This window comes from Artemia sp. Qi Xiang Cuo, chromosome 6 (genome assembly GCF_049724085.1).
Source record: "Artemia sp. Qi Xiang Cuo chromosome 6, ASM4972408v1, whole genome shotgun sequence".
Taxonomy (NCBI): domain Eukaryota; kingdom Metazoa; phylum Arthropoda; class Branchiopoda; order Anostraca; family Artemiidae; genus Artemia; species Artemia sp. Qi Xiang Cuo.
Genome location: NC_142799.1, coordinates 66,676,157 through 66,688,388, shown reverse-complemented (window position 1 = coordinate 66,688,388; position 12,232 = coordinate 66,676,157). Strand labels below are relative to the sequence as shown.

General features: G+C 34.1%; 1 protein-coding gene across 1 annotated transcript; it reads left to right on the top strand.

Moving 5' to 3' along the window:
* The first annotated feature begins 607 nt into the window (after window positions 1-607).
* LOC148951526 (uncharacterized) lies at window positions 608-4,424 on the top strand. Its single transcript, XM_089090314.1, has 2 exons — window positions 608-659; window positions 3,546-4,424. The coding sequence occupies exons 1-2, from the start codon at window positions 611-613 to the stop codon at window positions 4,346-4,348; spliced, it is 852 nt and encodes a 283-aa protein (XP_088946440.1). The 5' UTR covers window positions 608-610; the 3' UTR covers window positions 4,349-4,424.
* Window positions 4,425-12,232: the final 7,808 nt, after the last annotated feature.

Genomic DNA, 12,232 nt, shown 5'->3' with positions numbered 1-12,232 from the left:
AAAGTTAAGCTTCTTGGGAATAGCACCATAAGCGAGGGGAAAAACTCTACTTTGAGATTCAGATCCCTGTTTAAACTTATTCCACTTATATATATACAGAATAAGTAGAATGCCGTACGCTTTTTACTTACCTTTTCTGAGTTTAACTTTGCCCGAGGCATTGCACGGGGCACTGACCTGAGAGATTTAAGTCTCCTCTTGACGGTGGCGTCAGTTGAGACTACTTTCAATACTTCCTGCAAGGTTAAAGCACGTTTAAAATTCGAATTCGCCGCTCGACTCCAATTTTCAAAAGTTAAATCCGGAACGAAAATATTGTTTCTACAGTGTAATAGCGCAAATCCAGAGGGAACTAGCAAAAACAGAGAATAGTCGTGATACTGTACAGAAAAAAAAAGTAGACTATCAGCCAAAATCGTTGAAAATCTCTTTTTAATAAAAAATCCCGGTTTTTAGCAAAAATCCCGGTTTTTAGCAAAAAATCCCGGTTTTTATTAAAGAAATCCCGAAAGTCCCGGACACACAAAAAATCCCGGACCGCCCAAAAAAATCACGGCCAACCGGGAGTAATCCCGGACGGTGGCAACACATGACACCAGGTCCTGGTGTCATGTGGGATCAGCAATGGCTCAATCAAGCTAATCATGGCAATATGACAGGTAAGCCCTCAAAGTTTATTCCATCATCCTAGTCAACCTACATAAATCTATTTTTAAATTTTCTATACCTAGAACTAATCTAAATGTGTATACTTATAGTATGCTCCTGGCTATTTGTTTTGATAAGGCTCACTGAATTTTGCCAAAACAGGATTTGAAATATAGCCTAGGCTATTAGCCTAGTGAAGTAATGCACTAGGATAAATAATTTGTTATTGAGCAATGATTTCTTTATTAGCTATTCAAACTGATGGATGGTCAAAGAAAAATAATAAGGCTAGGAAACAAAATGTAGATATCCCTCAGTACCATAGGGTTTTTATCTGCTGTAGGCCTAGGCATAAAGTTCTAGTTGAGGGACTTCTAGCCATCTTAGAAAGCAGCTAAGATAGGTGAACAAAACATTCAAAGAAGTTTCCAAGGCCTAAAATATACCTGGTAATGCTGTATAAAGCTGCTTTCTTGGTAAATATATACCAAGTCATATGATTGACTTACATATAAAGTGAATATACCACTCAATGCCATTTTTTATGCTGATTACAAATATGATAATCATTTCTATCAGAAATGAGTTTCAGCCCCCCCCCCCCCTATATATGCCAATTCAGGGTATATATCTCTACATTAGGGGGGGGGGAATTTTGTTTCTGATGTAAATGGGAGGTAAGTTGGTAAAATTCTACTTTAGCTACTTTTGGCTATCTTGGGAAGGGGTTAGTTTAGGAAAATGAAATTTTCAGGGATCGGTCTACAGGCTAAAGTATGTTCTGGGAAGGTATTTTGAAGTACCTACATCCACTCCTACTCCCTCTAGAGGGTCTTGAAATTTACCTACATGACAGGTCCTATGCCTGTTGGAAATTTGACAAAACATCATTTTATCTGAATTTTCAGTTATCAGTTTCTTTTTCTATGGCTTTATTTCTAAAATTGCAATTCCTGTTATTTGAGTATAACTTGAAGCCATATCAATGTTTTTTTTCAAAATTTAGGAAACGTATTTGCATATCTTTAAAACCTTATAAATTGGGATTGAGCAAAGTTGTGAAGCTGAAAACAATTTTGCTGTACTTCATTTAAGCAGAAGATCTATTTTGCAAGGTTTCACTTCTATACCTCACATATTTTTAAAGGTCATCAAAGGTCAGGACCCTCTAGAGGGAGCTTTACGCCATATTAAGGATCTTTTCCTAAATTTAAGAAATGCATGATTTTCAATTCTTTACAACCTTATAAATCAAGATATAACTTAGATATGAGGCTCAAAATACTTTCCTTGTGCCTCAATTGAGCTGTAAGTCTATTTCTAAAGGTTTATCGTTTATAACACACAAAGATCTTTAATATATTTCCCATATCAGCTATTTCACACCAACACAACAAGAAGCTATTCTGAAATAAATTTGATAGATTCAGTGAGATTTATCCTTGGAAGTTTCTTCTGACTGGTAGAACAGCTTTCAAAATTTAAACCAGAATTTTAGAAGCAAACACAGGTGACAAGCAAGCCATTGAATTTGCCTTTGAAAGTGCATACATGATCTTTGGCACTTTGGATTACCCTGCAAGACTGACATGCTTATTTTCCTGGGAGTTTTCTCCAAGAAATTGTTAGATTTAATAGAGGTAGTAGAGTAATAGATGTTTCTTGTGAATTTATATCACTGTTATCATCATCACTGTCTATTAAATTGATTTTGTCCTACTTGTATTTTATTTACCACCCTGGGCAAATTCACTTTTACCAATTGAATTCACTCCTCCCCCTACAATCTCTCTTCCTTTTTAGTCCTTTTTTTCTAAATTCTGTTTTTTTTTGTAACAGACTATATAATATTTTTATTATTATTTACCTGTTTAATCTTTGCTAGTTTTTGAAAAAAGGTGACAGGCAAGCCCCTGAATTGGTCTATTGTTGTACTGCAAAGTTTATACATGATCTTGCAACTTTGGCTTACCCTACAAGGCTGTTATGACTCAATCTTCCAGGGAATTCTATCCAAGGAATCATTAGACTGAATAGAGGCAGTCCAAAAAGGTGCCTGTGAATTAACTTCTCAAAAAGTGTATAGCCTCTTATATCTCCCTTCTTCAGAGAGCCATTATGGCTACTCTCAAGGAAAGGAGAAGAAAGATTTGTTTTTCCAACACTGTCCTGTAAAACCCCTGAGTGAATTAACTTTTACCTAGTGAATTGGCCTGCCATTCTACAATCTCTCCTCCCTGGTTCTACAATCTGTCCTCACTTATCAATACAAAACTGGTTCTATTTTCATATCAATACAATTTTCATAGGATACAGAAGACCTATTCCCCTACATAATTGATATGCTAAAAAAGTAAATACCTCTTTTTCCCACACGACAGTCTTTTTACAGCTTGTTGAGTAAAGAATTTTACTAAATTTGAATTTTATTTTCAGCCTTTTTTTTTACTAAATTGTGATTCTCTGTTACAAAGACTATATTTTCTTTTTATTATTATTAACCTGTTTAATTTTTGCTAGTTTAAATTGATTTACATGTTGCCCTTCTCTTGAAAGAAGGTCAACTGGACTGTTTGAAAGAAGTTTTCCAAGGAAATTGTTTCTCCACTCATTAAAATTATCCATTGCTAATGCTGTCTATCTCTTACTAAAGCATATCCCAATAATGTGTTATAATTTAAAAAGTAACAGAGAAGGTTTAACACCAATTCCAAAGTGTGGGAACTTAGGGTAAGAAAAGCATTCTGATTAGCACTTTGATTATGTAAAAACAAAGATCTGATCAAAATCAAGTAAGATTGTAACAGTAAAAATGTGCCTGTTGATTAACAATAATATTATTAAAGATATAGTAAGTTCCATAGTTTTTGGACCAAAATAAAACCTTTCTTTTTCAGGCAAAGAAGCAAAAAGAGTATGGGAATTCCTAAAACGAAAATTTGGGGAAGAGAGGAGAAGCCTAAAAGGGAAAAGTGGTGATGGAAGTTGCAGCAAAGAAAATAAGTGGTGCCTCTTCAAACTTATGGAGTTTATTTCAGACTATATGGCAGAAAGAAACAGAGAACAGAAAAGAATTTTTACTGCATTACCTAGTTTTCCAGATTTTGAGACTGACTTCTCTGTTGTTGACAACAGCTATGAAGCTGGAAGTGTTGAAGAAAACATGTATACCAGCTATGATGATGGAAGTGCTAGTGAAACTGTTTATACAAGTGCTGATTTTGATGAAGACACAATTGACAGCACTTTAGAGTCAATTTTGTCAGGTAGAACAAAGAAGCAAAATGAAGAAAATAATCAAAAGAGAAAATACATACCCAATAAAAAAACATCAACAAGAGTTGAAAAGAGAAAAAGGCCAATTGATGCTAACCATAAAACTCCAATAAAAAATTTGAACAGAAATCAAGAGCAAAAAAGAAAGATCAGTGGGGACACTTCAGTTATTGATGAGCAAAGACCCGAGATAACATTTAAAGCTATGCCTCATATTGGTGCTGCTTCAGCTGCTATGCAGATCATGGAAAGGGCAGAGAGTCTCTTAAAGGGAAGTGAGGAGAAGAGAGACAGGGTATTTTTCTTGGGCCAATCGGTTACAGCAAAATTGAGACAGTTCAATGAAAAGTCTCAGATCTTAATTGAAAAAAATATAAATGACCTTATTTTTGAAGAAGAAATGAAAGCTTTAGAGCAAGAATGAAATTATTGCAACATTATTTGCAAAATGTGATTCTATTTGACGATTTTAACTGCTTCATGTATTAAATTTGATATCATATTTTTCTATATAGTATTACAATTTCTTTTCCCTACTTCTGACAAAGATAAAAAGCAAATATGAAGTAGAAAAAGATAAAATACTTTGCATTTTATGTTTTAACTAGGATCATGAAAATAGTATAGTAAATTTTTTTCTTTGATCATTTTGCCCTGTTGTACACTTTACATACCCTACACAGGAGAATTTGATTAACAGAACTTATTTTTATTTTCATACAGTCATAATCTATGAACTCATAAATAATAAAACAAACACAGCTAAACTAAGGTCAATTTTTAAAGGTTATAATAATCTGTATTTATTTTTAAAATGAACCTTGTTGAATGTGTTCGTGTTGCCAGGAAACACTTCCTGCAGATGAGCTAAAGTATTTACACAAATAGTCGCGAATCCTTATTGCATTTTCACTAGGGTGATTCGAAGCCAATCCGCTGTTTATATTTGTAAAATTTGCTAAGTCATATGTATCACTCCTCCTGCTCCCATTAGACACATCTCCAGAATCAACTGAGTCTGAAGTTACATAAGCAGGCATTCCTGTGCTACTATCACACTGTATTAGATAGTTGTGGAGACAGCATGCTGCTTTAATTACTGTGGTTACTGTTGAGGGTTTAAGGTTTATGGACTGGCGAAATACCCTCCACTTTGAAACAAAAATTCCAAAGGTGTTTTCAATAACCCTTCGAGCCCGAGATAATCTATAATTGAAAATGCGTCGCTCTACATTGAGGGTTCTTCCACCATAAGGCCTTGCCAAATATGGCTTAAGGGGAAAGGCTTCATCGCCAACAAATTGAAAAGGATATTTGAAAGCACTTTCTCTTAGATTTGGTAATGGCTCTGGCTCAGGCAAATCAATCATACCTTCATTTAGGGCAGCTCCTATATGAGAAGATGAATACATTCCAGAGTCACTATCACTGCCATAACCTCCAATGTCAACATAAGTAAATTTATAATTGGCATCACATATGGCAAATAGTACAACAGAGAAATAATTTTTATAATTGTAGTATTCAGACCCACTGTTTTTAGGTGCCTGTATCCTGACATGCTTCCCATCCATAGCTCCAACACAATTAGGAAAGTTCCATTTCTGGTAAAATTCATTGCTTATTGTCCTGAATTCATCCTTAGTTGGAAACTTCAGATACTCTGGTTCCAATATTTCTACTAGAGCCTGGCAAGTATCTCTTATGATGGTGCTGCAGGTTGATTTTCCAACTCTGAAGGCAGCACTAAGTGTCCCAAAACTGCAACCCTCTGCTAAGTATCTGAAAATAAATGTAAATAATTAGCTTTTCTATTCACAATGTAACAAAACTAAGCAGGTCAGGTTATTTCAACCACCTGACAGGAAATAAGAATGCAGCTGAAGATGAGAAGCAAGAAAAAAGTTAGTGTTATATCTCTCCTTATAATTCATTACAAACTTCTGTTTTTCTTATATTTTCATGGAATTCAGTAATAGAAAACATCACATTTCTTATGAAATACTTTCAGTGAGGTTTGAGTTTTTCTAGTAAGAAATGATTAACTTGAGCTCTATGGGATTGTTTATTACTTTACACAATTTAATAGACTAATTTGAAGCAGGTTAACATTTTTTAAGTTATATCCTTTCTTATATTGTCTTGAAGTATTAGATCTTCAAATTTATTGATTAAACAGAAAACTCAAGTTGTGAGCTGGTGATTTGCTACACCATGTTTCACTGAAAGTGAAGATTGTAATTGAGATAGCTGATATTGCTGGATCAATAAACATGAGTTTTCCCAATAGCTATTGGTTTTCAAATTTTATTGACACTGTGGAAGTGATGAAAGACCTAATTAGTGACACTGTGGAAGTGATGAAAGGCCTAATTCAAAATGTCTTAGCTTTATAGATTTAGAAAAGCCCAGCAGAATTACAGCTAAGATTGTTATGTTGACTAAAGACCTTAAAATCAAAGTTAAACATGTGTCAAAGTAGAAAAGACAAACAAATCTGAAATATTTAGGCAGTGTCTTTTAAATATGTCACTTAAATAAAGCAATTACTTGCCACATATACAAAAGCACAAGCTAAAGAGTAGATCATTCCTTTGTACCTTTAATGCATTGTCAGCACAAATCCCCTGCTGACATTAAATTGAAAACTTATAATCCATTTTCTGCCCAATCTTTATTCGTCCATGCACAGATTCTCAATGATTACTATTTTTTGGATTATATAGTTCCAGAATTGCTGATAACAATTCAAGCATAGAAAGGTGCAAACCTAAAGTTTCCTTATTTTCATGTAAGGTGGTACAGCAACCCTCAAAACAAAGTAAACTAAAGACAAAATTTATATTTTCTGACTTTTACTCAAATTTTGGTTTGATCAAAAATATCTATATTTTTGATATTGCTGATTTTCTTTATAAGTAGGAATATAATATAGGCATTTTCTACCATCCAAGTACAGCAGCCTATTTCTAATGGAAAACAACTGTGCATTAGTGCTTCTAGAGTCAAACTCTAGGGCTAGAACTCCGTTATTGTTTTACTTTTATACTGAGCATAAAAAAAATCTATGGGAGTGAAGGCTTGACTTAGTTAAGGTTATGCTATTTTTCCTGTGGCACCTTTGTCAGAATTTCATATTTGAGGGATAAAATTTAGGCTAAATCACAATTGAAAGTAGGGAGAGTCAGTGATGTAAAAATAGGTAATACAAGAGCTACAAGTCTGTATTATAATATGGATGGATTTAGCTTTATAAAATAAAGAAAATCACTAAATATTGGAAGTATTTACCTCAAAACCAATGCCAGCCTTTTCCCAGGAGAAATTGGTCTTTTGAAATTTGAATCTGTTTTTTCATAAGGGAATGATCAGCAATTTTGGCAAACAACTCCTCAAATTTCTCCTTTTGCATTTGAGCTCACTAATTACAAGGTTCATGGTCTGCATGAACCTCAGCAAACCAGTTAAAATACTGACTATGGTTTCACCTTTGGTTGTACCCAAAGGCTAATTTTCCCAGGAAAAAATATCTACATTTTTTATATTGCTAATTTTGTTTATAACTAGGACAAAATTATAGGCATTTTCTGCCGTCAAAGTAGAGCAGCCTATTTCTAATGGGAAACAACTATGCATTAGTGCTACTAGAGTCAAACTCTATGGCGAGAACCCTCTTATTGTATTTTTTTTTGTGCTGAGTATAAAAAAAAAATATGGGACTGAAGGCTTGGCCTGTTTAAAGTTATGCTATTTTTCCTGTGACACCTTTGTCAGAATTTCATATTTGAGGGATAAAATTTATGCTAAATCACAATTGAAAGTAGGGAGAGTCAGTGATGTAAAAGTAGGTAATACAAGAGCTACAAGTCTGTATTGTAATATGGATGGATTTAGCTTTATAAAATAAAGAAAATCACTAAATATTGGAAGTATTTACCTCAAAACCAATGCCAGCCTTTTCCCAGGAGAAATTGGTCTTTTGAAATTTGAATCTTTTCTTTTCATAAGGGAATGATCAGCAATTTTGGCAAACAACTCCTCAAATTTCTCCTTTTGCATTTGAGCTCACTAATTATAAGGTTCATGGTCTGCATGAACCTCAGCAAACCAGTTAAAATACTGACTATGGCTTGACCTTTGGTTGTTCCCAAAGACTAATTTTCCCAGGAAAAAATATCTACATTTTTTATATTGCTAATTTTGTTTATAACTAGGACAAAATTATAGGCATTTTCTGCCGTCAAAGTAGAGCAGCCTATTTCTAATGGGAAACAACTATGCATTAGTGCTACTAGAGTCAAACTCTATGGCGAGAACCCTCTTATTGTATTTTTTTGTGCTGAGTATAAAAAAAACTATGGGACTGAAGGCTTGGCCTGTTTAAAGTTATGCTATTTTTCCTGTGGCACCTTTGTCAGAATTTCATGTTTGAGGGATAAAATTTAGGCTAAATCACAATTGAAAGTAGGGAGTCAGTGATGTAAAAGTAGGTAATACAAGAGCTACAAGTCTGTATTGTAATATGGATGGATTTAGCTTTATAAAATAAAGAAAATCACTAAATATTGGAAGTATTTACCTCAAAACCAATGCCAGCCTTTTCCCAGGAGAAATTGGTCTTTTGAAATTTGATTCTTTTTTTTTCATAAGGGAATGATCAGCAATTTTGGCAAACAACTCCTCAAATTTCTCCTTTTGCATTTGAGCTCACTAATTATAAGGTTCATGGTCTGCATGAACCTCAGCAAACCAGTTAAAATACTGACTATGGTTTGACCTTTGGTTGTACCCAAAGACTAATTTTCCCAGGAAAAAATATCTATATTTTTTATATTGCTAATTTTGTTTATAACTAGGAAAAAATTATAGGCATTTTCTGCCATCAAAGTAGAGCAGCCTATTTCTAATAGGAAACAACTGTGCATTAGTGCTACTAGAGTCAAACTCTATGGCGAGAACCCTCTTATTGTATTTTTTTTTGTGCTGAGTATAAAAAAACAACTATGGGACTGAAGGCTTGGCCTGTTTAAAGTTATGCTAATTTTCCTGTGACACATTTGTCAGAATTTCATATTTCAGGGATAACATGTAGGCGAAAACCAGTGATTTAATAGAAGTTTAAACAAGAGCTACATGTCTATAATTTAATAAGGATGGATTTAGCTTTACAAACTGAAGAAAATCAGTAAATATTGGAAGTATTTACCTCAAAACTAATGCCAGCCTTTCCCAAGGAGAAATTGGTCTTTTGAAATTTGAATGTTTTTTCTTCATGAGGGGGTGATCAGCAATTTTGGCCAGCAACTCTTCAAATTTCTCGTTTTTCATTCGGGCCCACTGATTATAAAGTTCATGGTCTGTACCAACCTCAGCAAACCAATTGAAATACTGGCTATGGTTTGACCTTTGGTTGTGCCCAAAGACTAATTTTCTTTTTCGGGTTCGGGGACGCTCTTCAGTTTGCGTCACTTGGCCCTCCTCCTCCTGCAAAAGCAATAACGCAGCTGCAGAAGTAAGAGCTGCAAAAGTCAAAGACACTTTTCTGCTAGCCCCCATTTTTTATTTTTGAATTTCTCGCTGTTACACTCTTAATCGTCTTACACTGTAATTAAGACAAGGCGAAATCTACCCTCCATAATCTGTGAATAAGCTTAACAATAACGGAGTAAAACAATAACGGGTTTCTAGCCCTAAAGTTTGACTCTAGAAGCACTAATGCACAGTTGTTTTCCATTAGAAATAGGCTGCTGTACTTGGATGGTAGAAAATGCCTATATTATATTCCTACTTATAAAGAAAATCAGCAATATCAAAAATATAGATATTTTTGATGAAACCAAAATTTGAGTAAAAGTCAGAAAATATAAATATTGTCTTTAGTTTACTTTGTTTTGAGGGTTGCTGTACCACCTTACATGAAAATAAGGAAACTTTAGGTTTGCACCTTTCTATGCTTGAATAGTTCTCAGCAATTCTGGAACTATATAATCCAAAAAAATAGTAATCATTGAGAATCTGTGCATGGACGAATAAAGATTGGGCAGAAAATGGATTATAAGTTTTCAATTTAATGTCAGCAGGGGATTTGTGCTGACAATGCATTAAAGGTACAAAGGAATGATCTACTCTTTAGCTTGTGCTTTGGTATATGTGGCAAGTAATTGCTTTATTTAAGTGACATATTTAAAAGACACTGCCTAAATATTTCAGATTTGTTTGTCTTTTCTATTTTGACACATGTTTAACTTTGATTTTAAGGTCTTTAGTCAACATAACAATCTTAGCTGTAATTCTGCTGGGCTTTTCTAAATCTGCAAAGCTAAGACATTTTGAAAACATCTCTGTTAACCATTTACCTACAAGTCCAGTGGATATTGTTGTTCATGAGTCAACCCATTGTGATTCTAGTCAGCTTTCTTGGTTGGCAAAACCCATATAATGAGAACAATCTCAGTTGTCCATTCAACTACAAGTCTTTTGGACATAGTTTGTTATAGACTTTTGAAATCATTTTTGATCTGCAATTGCCTTAAAATGGCTCTTAGACCTGAAAGACTGTCTCAACTGATAGACTATAATAATTTTTATTCAACTCTGGAAAAGTTGGCCCCAGCGGTTCATCTCATTGAGACTTTATGTCTTAATTTTACTCTAATTAGGCTAATTAGGCCTTTCATCACTTCCACAGTGTCTGTAAAATTTGAAAACCAATAGCTATTGGGAAAACTCATGTTTATTGATCCAGCAATATCAGCTATCTCAATTACAATCTTCACTTTCAGTGAAACATGGTGTAGCAAATCACCAGCTCACAACTTGAGTTTTCTGTTTAATCAATAAATTTAAAGATCTAATACTTCAAGACAATATAAGAAAGGATATAACTTAAAAAATGTTAACCTGCTTCAAATTAGTCTATTAAATTGTGTAAAGTAAGAAACAATCCCATAGAGCTCAAGTTAATCATTTCTTACTCAAATCTCACTGAAAGTATTTCATAAGAAATGTGATGTTTTCTATTACTGAATTCCATTAAAATATAAGAAAAACAGAAGTTTGAAATGAATTATAAGGAGAGATATAACACTAACTCTTTTCTTGCTTCTCATCTTCAGCTGCATTCTTATTTCCTGTCAGGTGGTTGAAATAACCTGACCTGCTTAGTTTTGTTACATTGTGAATAGAAAAGCTAATTATTTACATTTATTTTTAGATACTTAGCAGAGGGTTGCAGTTTTGGGACACTTAGTGCTGCCTTCAGAGTTGGAAAATCAACCTGCAGCACCATCATAAGAGATACTTGCCAGGCTCTAGTAGAAATATTGGAACCAGAAGTATCTGAAGTTTCCAACTAAGGATGAATTCAGGACAATAAGCAATGAATTTTACCAGAAATGGAACTTTCCCAATTGTGTTGGAGCTATGGATGGGAAGCATGTCAGGATACAGGCACCTAAAAATAGTGGGTCTGAATACTACAATTATAAAAATTATTTCTCTGTTGTACTATTTGCCATATGTGATGCCAATTATAAATTTACTTATGTTGACATTGGAGGTTATGGCAGTGATAGTGACTCTGGAATGTATTCATCTTCTCATATAGGAGCTGCCCTAAATGAAGGTATGATTGATTTGCCTGAGCCAGAGCCATTACCAAATCTAAGAGAAAGTGCTTTCAAATACCCTTTTCAATTTGTTGGCGATGAAGCCTTTCCCCTTAAGCCATATTTGGCAAGGCCTTTTGGTGGAAGAACCCTCAATGTAGAGCGACGCATTTTCAATTATAGATTATCTCGGGCTCGAAGGGTTATTGAAAACACCTTTGGAATTTTTGTTTCAAAGTGGAGGGTATTTCGCCAGCCCATAAGCCTTAAACCCTCGACAGTAACCATAGTAATTAAAGCAGCATGCTGTCTCCACAACTATCTAATACAGCGTGATAGTAGCACAGGAATGCCTGCTTATGTAACTTCAGACTCAATTGATTCTGGAGATGTGTCTAATGGGAGCTGGAGGAGTGATACATATGACTTGGCAAATTTTACAAATATAAACAGCGGATTGGCTTCAAATCACCCAAGTGAAAATGCAATAAGGATTCGCGACTATTTGTGTAAATACTTTAGCTCATCTGCAGGAAGTGTTTTCTGGCAACACAAACACATTCAACAAAGTTCATTTTAAAAGTAAATACAGATTATTATAACCTTTAAAAATTGACCTTAGTTTAGCTGTGTTTGTTTTATTATTTATGAGTTCATAGATTATGACTGTATGAAAATAAAAATAAGTTCTGTTAATCAAA